The sequence below is a fragment of the Microtus ochrogaster genome, unplaced genomic scaffold (assembly GCF_000317375.1).
Source record: "Microtus ochrogaster isolate Prairie Vole_2 unplaced genomic scaffold, MicOch1.0 UNK148, whole genome shotgun sequence".
NCBI classification, from domain to species: domain Eukaryota; kingdom Metazoa; phylum Chordata; class Mammalia; order Rodentia; family Cricetidae; genus Microtus; species Microtus ochrogaster.
Window position 1 is genome coordinate 32,269 of NW_004949246.1, and position 12,410 is coordinate 44,678.

General features: G+C 42.1%; 1 protein-coding gene across 1 annotated transcript; it reads right to left on the minus strand.

Annotated features, from left to right (window-relative positions):
- Positions 1-5,494: 5,494 nt before the first annotated feature.
- LOC101996688 (mast cell protease 4-like) lies at positions 5,495-7,987 on the minus strand. Its single transcript, XM_005371977.3, has 5 exons — positions 7,916-7,987; positions 7,269-7,419; positions 6,616-6,751; positions 6,178-6,432; positions 5,495-5,798 (listed from the first exon to the last, which is right to left on the minus strand). The coding sequence occupies exons 1-5, from the start codon at positions 7,968-7,970 to the stop codon at positions 5,652-5,654; spliced, it is 744 nt and encodes a 247-aa protein (XP_005372034.1). The 5' UTR covers positions 7,971-7,987; the 3' UTR covers positions 5,495-5,651.
- Positions 7,988-12,410: the final 4,423 nt, after the last annotated feature.

Below are 12,410 nucleotides of genomic sequence, written 5' to 3' on the forward strand. Positions count from 1 at the left end.
GGGGCTTGTTGTTGCTGGTGTGGAGGTGGGGTATGGTTAGTTGGAAAAGGTGTTGCTTCCTAGTCACTAGGGAAACTATGGGTGGGTGGGAGAGGGACAGAGGATAGGGCCTAGAGAACAAAGCTCTCTGGTAGGGAATTCACCCACTCACTTAAAGCTCCAGGTGCAGTGGAACCATATTTTTTAAAGAAGAAAACTACAGGCTAACCTTTTCTGGTATGGAGTTAATACTTGCTCTGGTTCATGGCTTGGGAGATTTCCAGCTATGGTTTGGCTCTGTGTCTCATGTTGTGGTTTCCCTGCTCACTTAAGCTCTCCCCTCAGCTTTCTGCAGCAGCAATCATAGTACAGTGTTCACTTTACCTTTTTTACATAAGGTGCCAGACCATGTTCTTGCCTTAACATGAGAAGGAAGAAGATGGAACACAGCATGTACTTTTCTTCCTTCCTTCCTTCCTTCCTTCCTTCCTTCCTTCCTTCCTTCTTTCTTCCTTCCTTCCTTCCTTCATTTGTACCTCTTTTTCCTCCTTCTTTTCTTCAGGCAAAAAACATTATAAAAGCTATAATTAGATGGGGAGCCAGTGTTCACAGACATGGGCCACAATAAACTGTTCAAGAGGTATGTATGATCATATCACAATATAATATTGTAAACAATATTTATTCATATATGAATCATCTATAGTATTATAAAGCTGTTCGGAAAACTGAACTATTATAACAATATATGTTACAGAGTGCACCAATCTCTAGCAGGACAGCCACCACCACTACAGGTACTCCTTTCTTCCTGGCTTCCTTATCTTCTTCTTCCCTCCTTCCATTTCTTTTTTTACTTCATTCTTCCTTTCTTCTTTCCTCCTCTCTCCCTCCCTCTTTTTTTGTCCCATACTCTTTCACTTCTCCTCTACCCCCTCTTCTCTCATGTTTCATTTTTCAGATAGATTTTCATGTAGTCCAGGTTGAACTTGAGCTCTACAAGTAGCTAAGACCATGGCCTTCAATCCTGATCCTCCTGCTTCTGCCTCTCTATAACATGAGAGCCTACTTGTTGGGGTTTCTGTCCTGCCCAGTTCCCACAGCCCATAAATCCCAAAGAAAATCATACAAGGTCTCCATAAGTTATAAAACTGATTGGCCCATTAGCTCAGGCTTTTTATTAACTCTTATAACTTATATTTGCCCTTTATTCTTATCTATGTTATCCAGATGGCTCAGTATCTTTTTCAATGGAGCAGGTGACATCTTCATTCTTCAGTGTCTGGACAGGAATGCAGAGAGAGTTTCCTTCTTCCCAGGATACTCCTGTTCTCCTTGCCCCACCTCTACTTTCTGTCTGGTTGTCCCACCTATACTTCCTGCCTGCCTACTGGCCAAACAACATTTATTTAAAACATAATTGACAGAATACAGAATTGTCCCACACTACCTCTCAAGTGCTAAGGTAATTTGTGTGTACTTCTATGCCCAGTTTAGAACATTTTTTGTTAGGAAATAATTTTGTAATGAGACACAAGATGTAATGTAGATGTTCAAGATATATTCAGTGCACATAAGTGACTTCAATATAACATTTAGTGGCTTTGAATTATAGGGTAAGAACTCGGGCATATTGGTAAACACCTCAATCTACAGTACTTGGAAGGTTGAGGCAAGATTACAGCATGTGTCCCTGGCTAGCCTGGGCTTAATAGCAAGACCTTATATAAAATAGAACTGAATAAAGCAAACTGAAAAATTGTTTATGCCTAAAAATGACACAAAGTCATATTGCATCTGTAACAAGTTTTTCTCTGTCCCTCTAGCTAGTTACCAAATAATGACATAGACTTCTTTTTTTCAATTCCAAAGACAGCTTTAATATTTTTATTGATTTTATTGAGCTATACATTTTTCTTTGCTCCCCTCCCTTCAACTCCCCTCCTCTTCAACCTTCTCCCATGGTCCCATGCTACCAATTGACTCAGGAAATCTTGTCATTTTATACTTCCCTGGTAGATTAGATCCACATATGTTTTTCTTAGGGTCCTCATTGTTTTCTGGGTTCTCTTAGGTTGTAATTTGTAGATGGGTTTTCTTTGCTTTATGTTTTAAAACCACTTATGAGTGAGAAATATGATATTTGTCTTTCTGGGTCTGGGTTACCTCACTCAATATGATGTTTTCTAGATCCATTCATTGGCCTGCAAATTTCAAGATGTCATTTTTTCTGCTGTGTAGTTCACCATTGTGTAAATGTACCATATTTTCCTTATCCATTCTTTGATTGATGGGCATTTAGGTTGTTTCCAGGTTCTGGATATGACAAACAGTACTGCTATGAACATAGTTGAGCACATGTCCTTGTGGTACGATTGAGTATCCTTTGAGTATATACCCAACAGTGGTATTGATGGGTCTTGAGGAAAGTCTTTTCCTAATTTACTGAGAAATCACCATACTGATATTCAAAGGGGATGTACCAGCTTGCACTCCCACCAGCAATGAAGAAGTGTTCCCTTTACCACACAACATCTCCAGTATAAGTTGTCATCAGTGTTTGTGATCTTGGCCATTCTTAGAGGTGGTTATATATGAAAACAGAATCCATCCTTCTGCTGCATACAAGAAATACACCTCAACTTCAAAGAGAGACATCTCCTCAGAGTCAAGTGTTGGGAAAAAAATTTCCAATAAAATGGACCTATGAAATTAGGATAGCTGGTGTGGATATCCTAATATCTAACAAAATAGACTTCAAACTAAAATCCATCAAAAGAGACTTCTTATTAGGTATGAAAGCTCAGGCTTAGGTTAGGATTGTCTCAGTAGCTCTTATAACTGAAATTAAACATCTTATATTAATATATGTTCTGTCACATGCCACTATCTTTCTTTAATGTTTCACATCCTCTTTCCTCTCTATGTCTTTTGATGAGAACACTTTTCTTCTTCCCACAATCTGCTTTGCATCAGAAATCCCATATAAACACTTCTTGTCTAGCTATTTGACCAATCAGAAGATGCCTTTGCAAAGACATATCTTCACAGTGCAAACAAATATGTTGCAGCATCCTTGGTTCTTTAAAATGTTTCCAAAACTACTAAGACTTTTAATGACAAAATATTTGATAAAGCATGCATTTGGATGATATGAGAACAGATAGGGGCAAGTGGTGACACCAGCTGAAGGTCATTAATCAACCCTGGCATCTTTCTTCTTGTCACATGTCACCAAAGACTGGATTCTCTCATTGCTAACTTCTTTTTCCTCTGAAGATAAATTTTCTTTTGTCACGTAAAAATGCTTCTCACCTGCATTTACTTTGATCAGAAAATTCACCATTTTAGCTGAATCTAGGGTTTTTGTTTATATTTTTGCAAGGCATGTGTGAGAAGCTGCTGATCTCCAATTGAATAAATCCTTCAGATTCTGTTGGCTGAGCTTGCTTTGACCTCCTCAGTGGGTGTCTGCTACTAAGGGTACACAGAGGGGTTTCAATAAACTGGCCTGCACATCTCTCCTACAACAGCCACCACAGGCAAAACCTCCTTATCTGCATGATTCCCTTGCTGACCTCATGAGACCATAGTGGTTCTTTCGTTCCCAAGGGTCATCAGACAGGCCACTATTGTCCTCATCCACCATAAATACAAATGTGGTTGTGATCAGGTTCTTGATTTTTGAGCTGCTCAGCCACCAACTACTCCTTTGACACCAGGGGTCCATGTAATGTGATTTGTTCTGTGGTGGTGTCCTTTCTGGAAGCAATTCAGGTTCTCAAATGTGACCTCAGCCTAGATGTCAGGAGTTTCCATCTGCCACACCATTACTGTGAGCCAAGCTGCAGGGTGAGACAATCACTTTCTCCCACATTGAGTTGCCTCGCTCCAGGAAAGAAGAGTTATTCCAAATCTGAGTTGTTATTTGACTACGGAGATAAAGACACAGTGTGGTCTTAGCTACAGGTTACCAAGAATTTACATCTCCTAAAATACACACAGATATTGTTTCTGCTCTCTATTTCACCATTGAGACTTTTGTGTAAGTCAAGGATGATAGACCTTGCTTGTAGTCCCAATACTAGGAAGACTGATTCAGAAGGATGATGAGTTGGAGACCAGTCAGAGCTATGTAACGAGACTGTGCCCAAACAAAACCAATTGAAATTAAAATGAAAAAACCCTACCATTTAATTTCACAACTATAAATAAGAGTTAGAAAAAAACAAAGTAAAAAAAAATCAAAAGTCACCCATGTAACTATAATTCAACATAGATTCTTCAACTTTTTAAAGACTCATCCAGTTTGTTTAATCCACACAGGTCTCTTTTCTAATAAAATAAAATTTAAAGTAAGCCTGGTACTTTGAAATCTATACTGATACTGATCAGTGGTGAAGCCAGAAACCCAGATGTGTGGACTAGCAGGCAGGGAGGAAGGTGGAGGTGCTCAGTTCCTGGTTGGGACTGGTAGTGTTAGCAATTTCTCATGGTATTGATAGTCACAGTCAAACCCTTTATTATTATTATATTACATTATATTATAATTTCTTATGTTTTATACTATAACTTATCATATTACAATTTATTATATCATATTATGCCAATTTATATAAGTTACCCTTGAGACATAGTAGACCTCATGTGAGGTCTCCTCTCTTTTAGACTCCACAGCTCCCTGCAGCTAATGCACTATTTCCCTTGACTAAGAACAATGAGACTTTGACTTCTATGAGGAGGCAAGGGCACTTAGAAGTTGACCTAAGGCAGGCATTCTACTTGTGAAAGGCTAGAAGTCACTATGCCATCTTTGAGGAAGATGACAGTTGAATTTGGGTGGCTCAGAAGTAGGACTAGAGCCAGTTCCACACTTAAGGTCCTGAGGACCTCTTCCCATTAATGGCTAATTGGCTGAGAAATGGCTGATGCTCCCCTGTTGTGACTGCCGCAGCCTCATACATGCTCTAGGGACTTCTGAGGGTAGCCTGTCCTCTAGCTGCAGGTGCAATACTGGGAGGACGGTGATGGTGAGTCAGGTGTTGGGGACACAAGCTACCAACAGCCATCTCTGAGCAAGACATGGGGATTGGCTATGATGGGTGGAAGAGATGCAGTGACCAAGGTATTGATATTTGTGGAAAGACGAAATGAGGACAAGGAGAGAGAAGAAGAGAAGGGCAGACAGTGGAGGAGCACTGCAAATTTCTCTGGATGTGGAACCTTGCAGTACACACGCATGTATGTGAGATCATATTCAATAATCCACAGTGGCACACCCTGTGCCAGGAAATCAGTACTCAAGTTTGCCAACTTGGCCAGAGAGTATCGCCAAACATCTCTTCACTCAGCTTAGAGAGGTTCTAGGTGTGGGTAAGGAACCAAGTCAGTTTAGAGCACAAAGTAGAGGCTCACAGTTGCTGGAGTTCTCATCTTTATTGAGGTGCATTACAAGGAACAATCAATCACCAGAACCATGTGTCTCTTTGTGATCCACTCACACAAAGGGGAAGGATGGGACAGCCTGGGGAACAGGCTAGGGCCAGACTCAAAGAGACTGGGGACAGTCTGGAGATAGCGTGGGGGAAGATCAGTTTAGGCTAGGAGCAGTCACCCAAGGGGTACCAGAAGACCTCTGACTTGGAGATCCTGACTCAGGCTCACAAGGCTTTTTAGCTACTTGCCCTTATGACTGCATTAATCCAGGGCACATAAGCGGAGATCCGGGTGAAGACTGCAGGGGGTTTTGCGTCTAGACGTCCATATGATACAATACCATGGGCCACCCCAGCACACAGTAGAGGTCCTCCAGAGTCTCCCTGTAGGGTAGAAAAAGCAGAGGGTGAACAGAGATCACCTTCCCCCAACTAAAGATTCCTTGTCATAGCTAATCCCAGAGTGAGGTGAGCACTTCTGGCTCCCTCTAAGTCATGAGTTAGGGATTGAATTTTTCTTCTGTCTTGTCACAATGCTTAGGTTGTTTTCCTTCACCGCCATCTATTCTCATCTGGAAACCCCTGGGAAAGTTTCCACAAGGGTTTGTGCATGGAAATGAAAGCTCGAAGGGGAATTTCAATTCCAAGAGTGCTAGGATCCTAAGAACATAGGCATCAATCAGGACAGTGGAGAGCTGTTTGTCCTACTGCCTCCTCTGACACTGTCTCCTGATGTGAGGAGGAAAAGTAGGTGGGTTCTCACCCTGTATGCAGATCTTGTCTTTCTGGGACTGCCCACACAGACTTGGAGGTCATAGTTGAATTTCTTGTAGGATTTACAGGCCTGTTTTGCCATGATTCTCAGTTTCACCTCCATCAGTCTTTCTGATGTCGGCTGTGTCACTCCAGTTCGTCCCCATCCAGCTGCACGGCACATTTTTCCAGGTATAATGAAGTCAGATGGGCTAGGCAGGGCAATTGTACTCACAGCCGGAGTGAGCTTAGCTTTTCTTTGAAGCTGTAGGGGGAAGGAGAGAAGAGAGAAGACATGGTAACCCAGAGAAGCATGCTGTCCTGGACATGGGTTCTTTCCCACTGGGGTGATAAGGACATGGATTTTAGGGGTTGGTTCTGAAGAAGTGGGTTGGATAATGAGAGTAAAGAATGGGAGAGCTAAAAAGGGCAAGAAAGATAATGGAACCTTCAGCAACATGATGTCGTGCAGATTGGAGTATAAGCTGTACTGTGGGTGAGCGATTTGTTTTTTTACTTTTATCTTCTGCTGTGTGGATTCTGTCTTGCTCACATCATGAGCCCCAAGAGTGACAGTAATTTCTCTGTTGAAAGAGAAAAAGAGGCAATAAAAAGTGCTGTTCTCATGAGGACTCATTTCAAACAGAGGGACACCAGGCCTTCTCTGTCCCAGAGCAGAGCCACTTGGAAGACCCCAATTGGAATGGAGATGAAGCTCCCAGGAACACACCACAAGAAGCGATGAGCTCAGGGAAACACAGCACTGAGAGCTGTGCTCCCTTCCAGTATTTGGACTGAACACATGGTTTTGCATGTGGTACAAAGGATCTACCATTGAGTTACACCCCAGCACACGACTGAGATCTCTGGTGACACCAGGACAAGAGGAAAGCAGCAGTTTGTCCCGACCGCTGCCCTCCTTAAAGCTCTGTCCTCTGAAAATGGAGATGACAGAAAAAATTAGTGCCTTTGTGTTCCCTTTGTCTTCCCATTATAAGTAGGAGCCCATCTGGAGATGAACAGGACTGGGAACTTTCCTCAGGCTCTGCCCCTCTGTGACTCTGGTTCATGCATTTCTCCATACAAAGAGGAGTCACCCACCTTCCTTTACAGTGTGCAGCCGTCATCACAAATTCTTCACTTATGAGAAACCCTCCACAGCTGGCAGTGAAACCTCCATCAGTGAGGACCTCCAGATGGGCCATGTAAGGGCGGGAGTGTGGTTTTGACTCCACACCTCCAATAATCTCCTCTGGAACAAAGAACCCCGAGTTCCTAGTCACAATCTTACAGGATACCCTAATAGGGCTGGCAGAGGAAATGGGGCTAAAGCTGAGTGGCTGCTCCCCATCCCATCCCAACTCTCAAGGGGCTCATGTCACTCCGAACACCCTTTGATGTTTCCTCCCTGTTGATCTTCCTCTCCAGCCCTCCCTTTCCACCACCATCCTACATTTCAGTACACAATGCACATCCATGTTGCTGATGCCAGTTCATTTAGACAGTCTTCACTCCTTTACCTGCCTTCCTCAATGGTAATGAACGGCCATGGGAGAATTGCCAAAACAGAATATTTTGATAAACTATGTAAAGGGTAATTAATTTTTCATTCTTACTTTCCCTAAGATATTTCTCCTGGACTACATGCAAAGAGCCCTGTCTCATTTTAAGGTCTCTATTCCCAAGTTAACAGATTTGGGTCAGTTGCTGAAAAAAATCAAGGGTAGGGAGACAGAGACAAAACTCACCAGCTCCAGCTCCAGGAGGCAAGAGAAGGGACAACAGGAAGAGTAGGGCCTGCATTTCCCACCGGTGCAGTCTATGCTCAGACTCTGGTATGTTTCTGCCTGGCCTCTGCTTTTATACTTCCAAAGTAGGAGAAAGAGGGGGCTGGAAACCACCAAGCTGCCCTGGCCAAGCTTTATCTTCCTAATCAGAAGTTCTCATGACTCTGCTCTTTGCCGCTGTTGAATCTATGACCAGATCCTGAGAGTCCTGGATCTCATGATGAGGTGCCTAGTTCACCCACGGAAGCTAATCCTCAGAGACTGGACAGCAACAACGTATTGGGGAACTTGTTCAAGGATGATGACCCTATCCTTGTTATTGTCAGTTTTGAGGCCCATGCAGCATGTGTGGAAAGACTCAACCTCTGTCACTGTAGCACAAACACAGGCATGTGTAGTGTGTGAAACATGAGTGTGATGGTGTCCATTTCATTGACAACAATTGATGGCAGGCTGATTGAGCCTGATGCCCATAATTTGTGTTGACAAGTGGGAGGGCATCTCAGATTTATTCTAATAAGAAGCAGGTGATAGAATTTGTTTGAGATAGAAGAAAGAATGGGGAGAATGTATTGAATACACAGCATATCATGCAGGATGGAGACCTTCAGCCAGTGTTTCTCAATCTTCCTAAGGCTGTGACTCTTTAATACAGCTCCTCATGTCGTGGTCACTCGCAACTATAAAATTATTTCCGTTGCTATTTCATGACTGCGAGTTAACTACTGAAATTAATTGTGATGTAAAAATCTGATATATAGAATATCTGCTTTGTAACCCCCTAAAGGGTCCCAACCCACAGGTTTAGAACTGCTACTATAAGTGCATGTTCTGATTTGCTCATACTAATAGTCCATTTTGTGGATATTGCCATACACATTGAGGGGTAACTTAATGGACTCCTGGGAGATCACATAACAGGAAGATCATACATTTAATTAGTTAGTTTCAAAATCTTAACTGTTTTCAGTTCCTGTGGGATGGAGAGAATGCACAACAGAAAACATAAAGTACCACATCTACGCTCTGCATGGGATCTCAGGATTTCTATTTATCTACTGGCACCCAAACGTGTTTGACTGCAACATAGCGTCTCTGCAGATCATATCTGAGGCCATACTTGGTGCTTTCATCATTTCATGTACCACTGAAAATCAAACACTGCTCTCAGGTGAACAGGAACATGCCACTGAGGACAATTTCTAGTCTTGCTTACTTGATCAGAGTTGCAATGCTGTGCAGCCAGGAATAATTGACATATTGTTTCATTACTGATCTGAGTTTTCTTCAGACCCCACCAACCACGAGTATAACTGTTTTCATTTTACACATGATGATTTCAAGACTTGACAAAATGTCACAAACATTGAATACCGGAAGTTGGTCTCAGTTCAGTTGCTTCATGACTGTCTTCTAATAACCTTTCTTTGTTCCAGCTGCTTTCCTTCATTTCAGGAACAAAGCAAGACGAAGCAAACAGGGGCTTTGAAGGGTTCAATTCACTTGTCTACACACTTAGCAGAAATGACCTTAGAACAGATTCCACATGTTACATTGCACACCTATGTTATACCATTCATATATGTTTCACTGATCACATATGTTATATTGTTCACATGTGCTACACCATTCATGTATGTCACACTTCTCTTGTATGTTGCACCACTCACATGAGATGCACTGCTCACATGTGTTATACTGCTCAGGTACGATGCACTGATCACCTCTGATGTACAGCTCAAGTGTTTTATACTGTTCATGTGTGTTACACTGCTGACATATATTACATATATTGCACCACTTATGCAGGCTTTCATTCCAGATTGGACCCAGTAGAATAGAGATCCTCACTGGAAGCAAGAACGGGGTTACTTTTCTGTTCACTAAACTACACCTTAGTATTAGTTCTTATAGACCCTTTTGTAAGTGATAAAATGTAGTAGCTGTAGATGTGAAATGATTATTTATGGCATGAAGAGTAATCCTGCCACGTAAACAATGTCACCCAGGTGTATCTGCAATGCAAGTTAAGTCATCAGTGTAACATGATTGGGCTCCCTGTAATGGATGTAATTGGGCTCCCTCACTATGTATGATGACATCATGTTGATTGGACTTGGAGTGAAGGAGGTAGCAACTACTGTAGACACCTTGGAAAGAAGCATTCTTGCCTCCAAGTAGGAAAGAAATCTAAATTGTTGGATAACCTTTTTGTACACTATGAAGATATGTCTCCACAAAGGTACCTTCTGATTGATTTAATAAAGAGCTGACTGGTCAGTAGTTAAACAAGAGAAAATAGGCAGACTTCCAGGAAGAGATAGGAACTCTGGGAAGAAGAGAGGCAGGAAATTCACCAGGAGACAAGGGAAGTCAGATGTACTGTGAAGGAGAAGTAATGAGCCATGGAGCAGAATGTATATTAATATAAATGGGTAATTTAAGTTTTAAGAGCTATAGTTGGAAACAATCCTGAGTTAGGGCCAAGCTTAATAATAAAAAGTTTCTGTGTCATTATTCGGGAGTTGTCAGTCCAAAGGACCGACAACTACACTAAAAACTTTGACTTCAAAGAAGCATCTGTGGTTTCAGTGATCACAAGTGGTCACTTCCTAAGTGAAGTTGCTACATCTGGCCCCTCCATTTGCACGGAAGAGGTAAATGCTCACTGGGTATCTGGATGGAAAGTTGATATAGAAAGAATGCTTACACCTGGCTTATGGATGACTCCCTGTGATCGACTGATGCCACTTGAGGGTGGATGTTTGTGATTATACAATCCTATTTTATGTGTCCTGGAAGATGATGTACAGATGATCAAACTCAAAATAATAGCATCTTCATGCTTCTAGGAGAAGACCACCTAATATGTAATCATAGTAGAAAGTAGCAACTAAAGTCACTTATATTAACTCCCCTTTTCTTTTGGACATTTAAAGAGTCCCATGCAGTGGTAAATAATAGTGAGAGCCATCTTGACCTTCATCTTGTTTCGAGACAATTTTTTTAGAAATTTCATATAAGACTACTGTATTTATAGTATTATCGTGTCTCATGTCCCCCTCAAACTCTTTTCATGTTCTCCCATTCCCTCTTTAAAGGAAGAGCTTTTCTTCTTTTAATATTATTATTGTTATTGTGATTATTATTATTAGTAGTAGTAGTAGAGTTGTAGTAGTAGGGTGTTGGGGAGTGTGTGTGTGTGCGCACACACACACACACACACACACACACACACACACACACACTACTGAGTTGGTTTAGTGTTGCTGGAATATACTCGGTTTTAGGGTTGACCACTTGAGGTTGGAGAACTTATCGCAGGCACTGGTCCTCAGAGAAAACTAGTTCTCCCTCTTCATCTAGGGCTGAGGTCTCGTGAATCTTCCCCATCTACATTTGAAGGTCCACTGATGGTGTCACTATACATCTCTTGTTTAGATAGCTGTTTTGTTGAGCTCCCTAGGTACAGCTTCGCTGTCATGTCTAGAAGACACTAATTTGCAGCAGGCATCCTGGTCCTCTGCCTCTTAAGTCTCTCAGCTCCTTCTTCTGTGATATTTCATGAGCCTCAGCTGTTGGGATTACCTTGTAAATGTATCCTTTGGGGCTGGGTACCCTGTGGTAACTTATTCTCTGCATTTCCCACTTGTAGGTCTCTGTAACAGTATCCATCATGATGCTTCTTTGATGAGGGGTGAAAGCCACAGTTACCTATGTGTCTAACCGTAGGTGTCCAGAATGCAGCAGAGCTTACATCTGCTTAAGGATATAGTAATAGGCTCTCTTCTAGCTTTCCAGAACCAGGCCTGTGTTCCCTTCAATAGAGTGGGCCTTAAATCCAATTAAACAGTTGCTTAATCCCCCTAAGATAAAAGTGTCATTATTTCACCACTGTGAATATTTTGCCAGTCTTCCATTGCCATGGGACCTATGTTTTCTATGTTTTACACATAAGTGGGACTACTGACCAGTTTTATTTCTTTATTTTCATTTTTTAATTTCATTTTTTACAATCCTTTCTCATTTTACACACCAAGCATTCACTTCTCAGAGAGGATAATGCTTCCCATGGGAGTAAGCAAAGTCTGGCACATCACTTTGAGACAAGACCAAGGCCCTCCACACTACAGATAGGCTGAGCAAGATATCTCCACCCAAAGGGAAAGGGCTCCAAAAAGCCAGTTCATGCACTAGGGATGTAACCTGGTCCCACTTCCAGTGGCCTTACAGACTGACCAAGTAACACAGTTGTCACCCACATTCAGAGTGCCTACTCTGGTCCTATGCAGTACTGCCTGCTGTCGGTCTGGAGTCAGTGAGCTCCCACTAACTCAGATCAGCCTTTTTGTGTGTATCCCTAACACAGTCTTCATTCCTGTCCTTGGACAGCAGAGGAGAGGATGCCTGAACTGTCCTTGCTCCACTATCACACTGATGATTATCTTGAATATCA